The 13,381-nt window shown below is 40.9% G+C and overlaps 1 protein-coding gene across 1 annotated transcript in view; it reads right to left on the bottom strand.

Moving 5' to 3' along the window:
* MTUS2 (microtubule associated scaffold protein 2) overlaps positions 1–13,381 on the bottom strand; it is a 140,408-nt gene that overhangs the window by 47,805 nt on the left and 79,222 nt on the right. Inside the window, exon 4 of the mRNA XM_065730147.1 lies at positions 4,437–4,598. Within this exon, the coding sequence (XP_065586219.1) occupies positions 4,437–4,598 (162 nt within the window). The remainder of the gene's footprint in view (positions 1–4,436; positions 4,599–13,381) is intronic.

Below are 13,381 nucleotides of genomic sequence, written 5' to 3'. Positions count from 1 at the left end.
TACAATCTGGACTGTCCCACAGTGAGGATTAAGCTACAGGGTTTGTAAAACACCTCCCCAAAAAGGTGAGAAGCTGTTAATCTGCCTCTGAGCACTTCCTTCTGCAGATATCCCCGCATATTCCAACATTTAAAACAGAAAATTCAGCATGTGTGTGCATAAAAGATCACCTATTTTTATCAATGTGCGGAAGGAAGAAGCTTATATATTTTCCAAAGTTTATCTTAGTGCAAAGTTCCAGATGGAGAGCTGCTTTCACCTAAGTCTTAAAACAAAATAAAAAGCAATAATAGAAATGGTAAGTACTTTGGCTTATCACTGCATTTTTCAAAACAGTTTAAAAGTGAAATTACAGGACACATGCCAGTTTTTCCTTTCAAGTATTTTGTATTGTTTTATTTTATTTTACTTTCTCTATGTTGACAGATGTGCAAATATGTTAAGGGGTCTCATAAAATCCAAAAAGGGCTGTGCACACCTCCGAAAACTGATAAAGTGCACTCTTCCAAAGTCAAGTCAAGAAATAATCAGTTCATGTCTTCAAAACAATCTGCATGACAATGGATTTACACTGCTATTGTCTCATCCCAGGACTTTTTTACCATCTGAATCACTGCAAAGCAGCAGTTATGGAAGTCCTTTTTAAGTAATTAAAGGCGATCTATGCCCTCTAGCCCAATTTATTTGACAAGCAATTTTACTGCAATATCAGAAGCTTAATACTTCTTGAGCAGTTGTCAGTTTGTTTTTTTTTAATGAGAATTTGCAGTGCAGGTGGTCTTCTCAGGTAACATCTAACACATTAAATTGTTTAATTATTTTTTAATCATTAAAATAGATAGATACGCTCCTTTTTGAAATCATTTCCTATTCATAAACAGTTAAGGTAATTCTTTGAATTTCAAATACAAATGCATTTCTTACATCACTTGATTTTTCATTCTTTCAGAAACTTTCTCTATACTGAAAAGACTGACTTACTCTTAGTGAAATATTTTCCATGCTCTTTACTTCTGTAGAAGATTCTGAAGACAATACATACAGTGTCTGTGCATCCTATCTGTAGCAGTGGCACACTCTAAGAACCCTGCTTACATAACTGCATACTGTACACAGCAGGTTGCTACACAGTATATGTTTATAAATTAATATGTAGTGTCAAGCTCTACTGCAATTATTACTAGGAGTAATAATTACTAGGAGTATTACACCTAGAAAATCTGTTGTACCACTGTCCAAATACACAGAACATGTAGGAGGTAGGTATATATAATTGTGGTTCCTCTGCTTTTCAAAAATTTTACCACATGGCTGACTTCAGCAGCACTGCTCATGAGGTGAAAAGAAACAGTAAATTGGGGTGGTTCTGTTCCTTCCAACCATGACACCACAGTGGCCTGGGCTGTGGAGAAAGTGGGCTGATATGGGAGGCAGACATGTGCCCCTCCAATCACCCTTCTGTAGAGGCTGTCCTCGTGATCCAGTTCCAAATACAAGTTAAGCAACAAGTGGTCTCACAAGGCCAAGAATCTCCTTCTCAAGAAGGAACTAACAGATGAACCACTTCCCTTTTTATCCTCCAAGCTACTTTGTCATCATAGGCCTTGATATCTTACGCATAATGTTAAAGAATGGACGATACTGACAACCAGGAAAACGTGATAAGACTAAACCCATACCCAGCTCAGACTTCTGGAGATGCACACCTGGCATTCTTGAGTTTTCCCTTAAATGTCACTTATTTCAGCATTTAAATGAACATACATCTACTGGGAAAATCATTCTCTAAGCCTCTCCTCAAAACTGGTATTGGGATCTCTTGCAATTGTATTTTCTTTGAGAACAAAGGAATCTATCTTCAATCTAGGGGCATCCAAAATGGTCAGTGAAACAAGATAATTATATTAAGACAAAAATGTTTCAAGTAATTTATGTTTTCTATAGTTCTGTCTTTCTACATTCTGATTTCTTTCCTGGTCATTGGATTGTTTGTCCAATTGCCAATATGTGATAGTTTTGTAGAATATTATCAATTTATTAACTCCTGTTTTCAAGACATTTAATCCCTGGTCCACTTAGAGTTGACTACTTCCTTCATCTTCAGTTTGAAGCACTGGTAAAGTTTTTATCAGTGCTGCTAACTCTCCAAGCACAGCACTCACTGCAAAGGCATGCCAGCATCGGAGACCCAAGATGGGTGACTGGGGATGGATTAATGTTTACTATTTCTTTAAACACTTTTGAAACACTGATTTTACCTCTCTGCTCTCTTACTGTTAAAAGTCTTCTCTGTGAAGTCTTCTCAGATTTGCCTGGCATAGGCTGGTTGCCTGTGGCAGCAATAGCTCTTCCTTCCATTTGCAATGGCAGTACAAGCAGACCTCGTACGGTGGCTGTAAAAGCAGACTTTCAACTTCACAGGCTCTCTGCTCAAGGACATCTTTTTGGAGACTGGCCTTTCCAGCACACTCAGGCACTTTCTCTGGCATATTTAAAACACGGTATCTGACACAATTTTAAAAGGTTTTTGTTAGATGCTTTTTTTTTTTCCTGGGATCATAAAGCACAGAGCAATATGAATACTTTGCTGCCCTTTCTTCACTTGCTTAATTTGATCTGTAGTATTATCCTTCCAATTTAACAGAGTTCAATCCTAAAAAGATAGTTTGGGGCTTCATCATTTAAAAGATGTGCAAAACTGTCCAAGGAGTATTTAAATATTTAAATATTTATTATATCCTATAGAGCTCCCTATCACATTGGATGTACAGACAGCATTCATATGCTATTGGGAGAAAAGCAGAATTAGACTTGCTAAAAAATTGTCATTATTATTGCTTTGAGTTCTCCTTGCTTCCAACAGATACTTTGTATTGTGAGAAATCATAACACTGTTCTAATAAAAAAATTCTTGACTTGACCATAAATATATCTGCTGGTACTTTTGCTCACATTAAAATCACACCAGGGCACTGAACAACTGTAGGATTTTTTTTGGTCCCGTCCATTGTGTATAACAACAGCAATGCAGAAACCTTGAAATAGCCCTTTAAAGCTTACTGTTACAATATCGTATCACTAGCTGAAAAAGAAAAGCTCTTGCAGGGGAAAATCTGCTACTAATCAACTACTGTAGCCTGAAATGATGTAACTTATCTAGGGACCCTCAGAGAGGAAAGGAAAATCAAAGGAAAAAACAGAAAAAGATGATGGAAAAAAAAATGTTGTCACCTTTTATCTGGTCACCAGAAATCCATATACTGTGATGACAGATTGGTCTTTACCCACATAGTGAGTGTAGATGATGGCAGTATACAGTTTCCTGTCAGTAAGAGAGAGCCACTGGTGACTGTGATAGAAAAAAAGACCACCTCTCTTGACTTCCACTTTGGTGGACTACCTGAGGGAGATTGTTTCAGCTTCATCTTCCCTAGGAGATTCTTCAAGCCACTGGTTATAGCAGAAAGCCCTTTTCTGCAGGTGTTTCAACCAAGCTATTTTTTCTTGAAATAGTGTGACCAGAACTTGCAGTGCAAAAGGTCTTTATGTAATATTTTGTACTGATTTTTCCTTCACTTGTAGTGTGTGACAATGAGGCCTGGGAGACTTACACAGAGACAAGGAGCTGCTGAATGAGGGCCATACAGAATCAGGCTGGTGACTTAAGTAAACTAATTTACTTTGGAAGTTAAATTGGTAATCTAGTCTGAACTTGATAGAATTTTCACACTTAAACAGAATCTCTTTTATATTTAATTCCTTCCTACTCCGTATATACACAACCCCATACCCTAGACCATGGAGTGGTCTACTCTAACTGCCACTCTCTGGTTTTAGAGAAACTTTGTGTCAGATAGTTTGTGGAACAAATCCAGGTACTGTTTAGGTGAAATAATCTCTTATTTCACTACCATCATGTAAACACAGTGGTGTTTGTTTCATTCACTAACATATTACACTAACTCCACGCAAGATGATTTCTCTTAGTGATATATACATTTGGTGCTTCTCAGGACTACTGCAATGGTTGAGGCTGGGATAGAGTTGATTTTCTTCCTGGTGGCTAGTATGCTGCTGTGGCTTGGATTTTTGATGAAAACAGTGTTGACAACACACCAATACTTCAGCTGTAGCTGGGCAGTGCTTGCACTGAGTCGACAACATTTCCGCTTCTCACACTGCTCTGTCACTAAGGAGGTGGGATGCACAGGAAGGGGAGAGAAGGACAACCGACCCAAATTTACCAAAGCTGTATTGCTGACTACATTTCAAAAAACCCCTATGCAACTGGAGACTGAATCAGCACTTTGGCAATGTGCCCAAGAATGACAGGAAAACTAATCGGTTTAGCAGTAAAACGGCATCATAACAAAGTTTTATATAATCCCTGGCCTAATAAAGATGATATTTCAAGTACTCATGCTTGGAACACCTACCAGCAGGTGCAGTGGCAGTTTTCGGTGCTGGAAGTAAGCTCCTGCGCAGAGTCGCTGTGCTGCTCGATACCTGTGTTGTGCTCTTGCTGCTGCCCTTGGGTATGTCTTTAGAAGGTGCAGATGCCTTCGGAGTGGTTTGTTCTTCATTTCCAAAGCTGGAACCTGAGGGAGACCAAAACTGCCCTAATTATAAATTCATAAAAAATGTATATGAACTGTGGCACACAAACTGAGCTTGTATTAGCAATTACAATCTGTAAAAGCTTATTATCATTTCAACTTGGGCAAAGTTACATGGATTTTCTCCAGTACAAATGGTTACATAGAAATAGTTCCCAGCAACTTACTTAAATGCTAAGTGTTGGTGGCTGTTGGATTCTAACTCTAAAAAGGACACCAAATTTGTTTTTGGCCAGCTCCTTAAAGGTATCTGGCTGTGAGGTTCCTAAGAAAATCAAGAGGTTTCTAAATCTATGAGTGTAGCAATCTTCTGAGGCATTGTAGTTGCCACAGAAGCCACCCAATACCCTCATCCTAAGACTTGGGCATTACTGGTTCTTGCTCTAAAGGGCAAGAGTAGGTCTCAGTGGTGCAAGGCACTGAACTCTCTCACCCAGGAGAGATTTCCTACAAACATTTCCCCAGATCAAGCTCAGACATTTGAATAATAAGCTGAAAAAATAATTCTGCTTTAACTCTCACATCCACTTCAATCACATTCTCATATTGAATCTTGGGTTGCCAAGGTTTCCAGTTTATATTGAGCTCTTTCAAAACCTATAATGGGTTTGCTTTCCTCCTGCATTTCCCACCTAGGGAATAATCACATTCCAGGCTTCTTGTAGATATAAGGAAATCAATCTTTTCTTAACATTTGAAAAAGACAAAGTTGGAGTGTCTTCTTTATCTATTGAGTAGAAAGCCTAAGAGTAGCAAAAAATTACAGCATGTCTGGACTGAACATTTGCAGAAGGATGAATGTTTTGCTTGAAAAACTGAGTGGAGATAGTTGCAAGGAATACACAAGATTTCAGAAAATGGCTGTAATTTTTATTTCCATTATTTAAAATGATACAATACAACACAGTACTGTTTAGGTACTGCCTGCATGGAAATGATAACATTCCTAAAATAATCGGCATGTTCAAGTTCCCAGTCTTTATAAGATGAAGGCTTCTTAAATGTGTGCAAGAGGGATTTTTTTTTAGCATCCTTACTGAAAATCTACTAGAGGAGAAGGATGGAAAAGGGAATCCTCTTTTCTAAATTAAAGGAAGAATATACGTTCTGTCTCTGACAAAACAATGTAAGATTCTTGGTGTCTTTAGGGTTGCCTGTATACATCTTAATTTAATGTATTTAATTGGCAGTATACATGGATTTCTACAAAAACATTTGACCTTTGCTCAACTAATGAGACACACTAAAAATTCAAACAAAACAATCTGCTATACTCTGTGTGGGAAAAGGAAAACCTGCAGCATTTGTCATATTCACACTGATGGGTAGACAACAACCTCTTGGCACAACAGACAGTTGTTTTACACCCAAATTACAAGGACTCTTCACCTGTGTAATAACCACAGAAGACCTTGTGCTGAATTATCTGCTGATGAAAGACCACTGACTTCAGTAAAGTCATGTCAGTGGAACAGCTGCAGCTGTGCCCAAGGACAGGAGCATCTAAAAGCAAATGTCTCGATCTGTTTGCGTCCTCACAAAGTTACTGCTGGTTTGGATATGCACTCACCAAGAGCGACCCACGGAGAAGCAGGCTGCCCTGCAGCCCCCCAAGGGCAGCATAGCAGGAGGGCAGAGCTGCAGACCAGGAGAGGCCCATGGAGGAGCAGGCTGTCCCCCTGCAGCCCTCGGGCACCACACGGAGCAGATATCCACGCATAACCAGGGAGAAGTCCATAGGGCAGCAGTGGGTGCAGCCACGAGGAGGCAGCAGGCCACAGAGAGCCTCCATAGCAGTAGGCCCTGGGCCAGAGCTGCTGCCTGTGGGGAGGAGCCTGCGGTGGTCAGGTTTATCCTGAAGGTCTGCAGCCCATGGACCACGATGGAGAAGGGGAAAAGTATGAAGAGAAAGAAGTGGCAGAGTGGAGCTGTTATGGTTGGGCCATAAAAGTCCCATTCCTTGTGCTCCCGAGGTGATGCACAGGGAGAAGTAGAGGAATCAGGAATAAAGGAGTGAAGTTAAGCCTGAGAAAAGGGGGCAAGGGGAAGGTGGGGTACAACACCACAGCACATATGAAATTAGGGCATGTATCAATTGCCTCAAAAATCAAAAGCTTGTTGCTCGCATGGATGTCAACAGGGCAGCATCTTGTCCCCTAGGAGCGGGGACAAAGAGGGCTCCACCTCACTACACACGTTGCTGGATTCCACTTCGCAAATAGCAAAGAAGAAACAAAGCAGAAGTTACAGGATTGCATATCCCTCCTGATCTGAGAGGAACATGAGGGTTTTCATTTGCACAGAGGAATTTTCCTCTTGAAGGAAAATTAGAAAGACTGTTCATCAAGTGGTACTTGTCAGTCCATCATGAGATAATGCTTGCCACTATTATGTGCAGCAGGTGAGTCAGTAGGATCAGCCCTCCCAGAGTCTTTTGAGTTCCTTTTCTTTAAGCAAAAGCCCAAACAGACACCAGATGCATTAAGAATTTCCAGGTGACTGCATTCCTCCTGTACTGTACCTCTTCCCTCCTACTCCTTAACTTTTGCTTTTTATCTGAACCATGGGAGATTCCTTGCTTGCCTTTGAAGCACCTGGTAAGTCATTTGGGTTCACCTGTACAAATTGCCCTTTATTTTTGCAGACTCTGTGTTCTATGCAGAGCAGCATGGCTGACTTTGCAGGGAAGTACTTAACAATCTGCTGAAGCTAAAGGCCTTCAGTCTCACTTTCAACACCTCTTCACTATGAGTCCCAAAGAATCCTACTCTAGAGTTCGTGAAAAAGTACAGGGAAGAAGGTTTTTGAAGACTTGCAAGTACTCTGGAGAGTCCCAGCTGCACCCACTCATCCCAACACCACTATGCCAGTGAAGGCATGCACAAGTCATGGCTGGAAGAGGATCTGAGCAACCTGATCTATCTGTAGGTGACCCTGTTCACTGCAGGGGTTAGGACTAGGTGACCTTTAAGGGTCCCTTCCAACTGAAGTGATTCTATAAAGTCAAGGACAGCTACGTGTTGTTGGCTGTATATTCAGAGAAAGCCAGGACCAAAATCTCTCAGGTTCCCATATGGATAAGCAGCCCTCTGTATGAATGCACTCCTTAAACTGGTGATGTCCTCTTCACCACCTGACCCTGACCTGCAGCAGCTTGCTTCTTGGAAGAGCAAGACTCTCTTCTATGTGCCACTAGAAGGAACTGCTCCTTTTCTAGAATTACAAAATGGAATATGGTATGATATTACATACGACTATGAAATCAGTGGGGGGAATTCTGTGCTTGACAAGAAGTGAACTAAGCCCAAGTTGCATGGGCAGGTCTTGTTTAGAGAAGAAAGAGTGATGGGACAGGCTGCATTCTGGAAACCCACAGCCATGGCTTTCCTGCCTCCACTCAATGGCAATATTGTCTGCTTTTGTTGGAGGATTTGGGGGCCTTCTAGAAAAGCAGTTTGTCTGACAATGCTTGCGGGTCCCCGAGGAATATCAGAATACAAGAGCAGCTGCTTCTGTGGCTCCCTGTCTTGTGGGCTGCTATGCAAAGCCTTTTGAAACAGAGCAAGTTTCCAGCTCTCTGCAGTAGGTCAGGTGTTCTCTGTGCTGGCAACAGGCGTAGAGCTGCGAGCTCCTGCCACAGCTGCAATCACACCTGAGACAATGGGAATGTGCTAGCACCATAAATTTTCACTGAAGTACAAACATTTACCCAGGGTAGTATCAATCCCTTCAGAGACTCCTACACACTACTTGACTCCAAGTTTAATAACAACAAAGGTACGTCTAGCTGTTGCAGCAATGATCCGATATCACTAGTGTTTCTAAAACACTTTCCAGTCCTAAAACTCAATGAGCTTTACAAGTAACAAAAAGATGAAGTTCAGCTACTCTCAAAATTCACACAGCAAGCAAACAACACAGACAAGCAGAGAAAGCATGCAGGAAAAACTGATGATGAATGAGGCCAGAATGAATTTTCATGGCCTGCAAAATGTTGGGATGTATTGTTCCGCTGGGTTTTTCTAGGCTGCACTTCTGTGCCCCAGTTTCCAAGTACAAAATGAAATTTTAAATCACTGCCATGGGTAATGCTCTGATAAGGAAAATGCCTAAACTGCTGTGAATAATCAGGTGATATTTAAAAATGCACGACACACTTTTCACTACGCTGGAACATATTCCCATTCTTTAATTAAGGCCCACTATTTATTTATGACTTTTATCTACAGAGTGGCAATTTTTATAGATGGATAACAAGATTTGCTGCTTGCCAACTAAGCATTTTATTTCTCTGCTTAGTGGGTTACTGTTCTATAGTTCAATGCTGTAAAATACTTCACAGTGTAATCATCAGCAGACACAAGTGAATGTACAGCTCTGAAGCAGTGCCACTGACCAAGTGGCACAGTGTGATCCTTGGGGGGTCTGTGCTGTTACAATGCTATGATACTAGATAAAATTACCAGATGGTTATTTTTTTTTAATTTTTTTTTTACAGATAGGATGAGTGAATGCAAATCCAGGGCCACCTCTCCTCTTCATTGCCCAGCAGAGTAGTTTTCTACATGCATCAGTTCCCAGGCACTGCTGGAGTAACACCAAGCACTGATGTCATTTTTGCCAAAAGAGAAAATAAATGCTCCAATGTCCTAAGCTGCTAGAATGGCCCCTGAGATCACCAGTGATTGCCCAAAAGCTTAAACAACCACATAGAAGATACTGATAACATCCATTTTCTACCTCCTCTAAAGCATTAATGGCATATATCAACCTTCTTAGGTTTCTTTAGGTTAGAAAATTGTTCCTGGGTAGTAACATTCTGATGTTCCTGCGTAGGCTTCAGTCCCAGCATTCACATTTCTCCAAACACCAGCTCTACAATACAACTTGTGCTCATAACCATCTGCTCCAATGGCACCATGCCTACTTCTGAATTGGCATGCCATTTTTAATAGGGCATGGCCCCCATGAAAGATAGGATTAGAAGTGATATCTGCTTTGTAAGAAGTTCCTTCTGAAGGTGAGAAGTGCCAAATTAGAGCCACATGTCTTTTTATAAGAAATAACATCTGGTGACACTTGTGGGCATTATACCATTAATAAATGCCTCTTTCCAGGAATTGGTACTTCTAATTTTCTTGAGTACTGATGGAGTGCCTTATTTGGACACTTACAGGCTAAAACAACACTCCAGTTGTGTTAATGAATGTCCAGCAGTTTTAGCAATCCAAGCTGTATGCCGCAGATCACCAGACTAGGAAAAATTAAGCAATGCCCTAACAGTTGTCAGTATGTAAGGTCTGGTAGCAACCAGACTTGTTTCCTACTTCCAAGTCACAGAGTGCTACAGTTTACATGGAACTGTGCTAGACCAAAGAGTCCGTAAATACGTCTGCCTCCTTCCTTGGCTTAACAATGTCTTCAGAGCATGACATATGGGCTAGGGAAGGGAGATGCCACATTGAAACTTCAAAGATGTAAGAACCTGAGAGGGTCTCCAGCTAGACATTAATTAATTGCATTTTGTGAACCCAGGCACAGATTCTCAAAGCTGCTTAAGAACTTAACTCAAATTTCAATTCACATTCAAGTTCAATTCACACTACTTATTCATAATCACCTTTTCAACCCTGAAGGAGTTTCAAGCCAAAAGATGTCTCCATTTCAGAGTGTGAAGGCTGAGCCCACAAGCAGCTCAACGGGATGTCCCATGCTGAGCAGTGCTGAGCATGCTGTCCAATGCTGAGCAGTGCTTTGATTGGAGCAGAAAGGTGGGGCCAGACACCAAAGCTACACAGTGCTATTCTCAGAGCAGAGATTCAGTGTGCTCAGACATGCACCCTCATGAGCAATATGCTGTCCAAGGAAAATCTTGGCCCACCTTTTGTATAGTAGCTTGGGTTAGCCTGGCTGACCTGAACCATTTGAGTCCCCTTCTCCCACATCACAGGAGGCTTCAGTGGGTGCAACCATTCATCTTGCTGTATATGAGACACTGTGCTCCAGTAGACAAGGAAAGAGGAAGGGGAACTCTTATCACTCATGTCCAAGAAGCTGCTTAATTGTTACGAAGTGTAAGGGACAGGATAGAGCACTCCTGTCAGGCAAAGCCTATGAAACCCCAGCTACAGTGTGGGAGAAGCAGGACCCACTGACCTATGAGCTGTCCCTTCATTCTTCCATGAGGGTCAGTGAGGTGAGATGGGCCCTGATATCAGGAGAGGCTGAGAGGGCTTCAGGCCAGACAGTCTATACTTTATCAGCTTCTCTCTGAGGATCTTATCAGGAGCAGTGTCAAAGGCCCTTCTGCAGTTTAAGAAGACAATATCTGCTGATGTTTTCCTATACAAAACGTCTTAATCAATTTGATCAAAGTATGTTTAGTAAATACCATCAATTATGAGGAGCTTGGAAGTAAAACTGCAATTCACCTACACCAGGAGAGAAAAAACACCAAGCAAAACAAGTACATTTTACAAATGGCATTATCCACAGAGACTGAATTTTCATTTCCCAGTGTGACCTATTACAAACTTTCCTTATCTCACGTTTACAAAAAAAAAAAGTCTTTCGTAGATGCTTTCAAGCAAAATTCAGTTATTTTTCAAGTCAGCAGCACAAATTGCTGTGACCTAGTGGCTCAGTTAAATATGTTTTACGAACTGCTTTAGCTCTGTTTCTGCAAACTGAAATAATCTAAACCAGTTGGTCTATAATGTTTTGCAGGGAACAGGTGTTGAACTGCATTTTCACGAAGAGAAAGCTCATCAGAGTAAACTCAAAATCATGTTGAAACCCACAGGGAGAACATAGAAAATGTAGTTCTTAAAAACCTCCAGTGCTCTTACAGAACAAAGATCTTTAGTTTTTTCACTTGTTGAAGTATCAAGCATTTTGTTCATTTGGTCCTTTTACAATTCCTCTTTCCCTCCCTATTCAAGTTTTACTGGACGGTAGTAGCAGCATTCAATTTAGTAGCTCCTCTTAATTAAATAAATGCTGCTAATAAGTAATATCATGGAAGACTATCTAATTGAAGCACGTAGAAGTGATAACCACAGGGCTATAAAGGTAGAGGCTGGAGTAGAACAGTGAAAGGGGAATAATAAACAGAGAACAGTAATATCCAATGTCAGACTTTGAAAAATGACAATATATCACTATTTGCTCAGGCAGCAGTAATATCAGTGATGGTATTATATTACCATTTACATTCTGTACACACATTTCTTGCTGAGCTGGATGTATTGAGGGGAGCTTTCCTGGATGAGCACTAGTTGCTGGCACTGGAGTTATACAAGTTACAAAATGTTCATTAAACCTTTCCTGGTCTTCTGCATCGCAGCAAGTTGCTGCTGGGTTAGCAATGCATTGGAACAAGCTGCCCAGGGAGGTGGTGGAGTCACTGTCCCTGGAGGTGTTCAACAAATGTGGAGATGTGGCACAGAGGGATGTGGTTAGTGGGCAATATTGGTGGTAGGTAGGCAGCTGGACAATATGATCTTACAGGTCTTTTCTGACCCTAATGACTCTATAATTCTATGCCTGGTCAGGACGTGAGGGATTCATGTAATTTCAAGTTAGGCAGTAATTAGTATGTAATTACTTGAACTCGATTTCAGAGTTATGAACTCTTCATTTGTTGTGTCACATCTAAATTCACAAGGGCCTGCTGTGACCATTCACAACTTCCAAGTGATGGTCTTTTAAGAGCTTGGGTGCTTGGCTGGATTTGGGTCTCTTATTGTGTAGGGAAGAAATTACTTAATTTTGCAAAAATAGTCTATTTATAAGATCGTGTTTCTAAATCCATCATGAAGCAAAGTTCTGATGTTATAAAAAGATGTAATTACATGCACCTTTGCCAACACTTTTTTCCTTAATTAGGACCTTTGAAGATAAATTCCCTTGTCCATCTCTGACAAGTGAAAACTGAGCTGCAGGATTAACGAGGAATATCCTATTAATTTCACCTCTGTATGAATCCTCTTGTAGTTAAGTCCTTAAAGGGACTACTTACATGAAAGCTTTTTAATCATACTCTTGATACATGAGTTATTGAAGTAGAAGAGCTTCTCATTTTGTAGTACAGTTTCAAATTCCAGTAGATTTATCTGAAATTATTAACAGGTTCAAGAAAGGCTCTGTATAGTTGAGGGGGGGGTGAGGAAACTTTGAATTAGGTTAAGGAGTCATGAAGTACAGCCAGAAATATGATCTGCAATGTTTGATGCTAATACAAATAATGCAGGTGCATTTAATTAACAGTGTCTGTACTGCGTGAGCGCAGGAATATTAAGCCTTTCCCTACAATAAAATTGTAATCCAAGTGATCAGTTGCAGCAAAAAATCTTCAAAGCCGCACGCTTCTTGACAAGGAGTTTGAGTGCTCTTAGCACTGCTAAGGATGGGCAGAGGCCCTGGGAGAGCTCAAGGGCCAGATATGCATTGCAGATCCTGCACTGCTTTGCTGGCTCTGTAGTGTTCCCCTCACCCCCACAACCTGGCAGCCTCACCTCATGCCCTTGGTGTTGCATATAATAACAACTCCTACATTCCTGGGTCCTGAAGGCAGGTGCTTATGTGAAAATCACAGCTGCTGTTACTGCAAAGGAAGCTTCTAGTCTTTTTTTTTAAATCTCCTTCTTCAGCAGGGAAGTATAACCTGAGGGCATGTCCCAGATCCCTTATTTAAAGAAACATACTTTTTTTTTTTTTTTAATGGACTCTGATATTGAATCACACTATTCTGTGAGCACAGATGT

The sequence above is a fragment of the Cyrtonyx montezumae genome, unplaced genomic scaffold (genome assembly GCF_038088225.1).
Source record: "Cyrtonyx montezumae isolate F1298 unplaced genomic scaffold, pur_monq_1.0 scaffold_12, whole genome shotgun sequence".
NCBI classification, from domain to species: Eukaryota; Metazoa; Chordata; class Aves; order Galliformes; family Odontophoridae; genus Cyrtonyx; species Cyrtonyx montezumae.
Note: the sequence above shows the minus strand (reverse complement) of the source record. Positions and strands in the feature narration are given on the sequence as shown.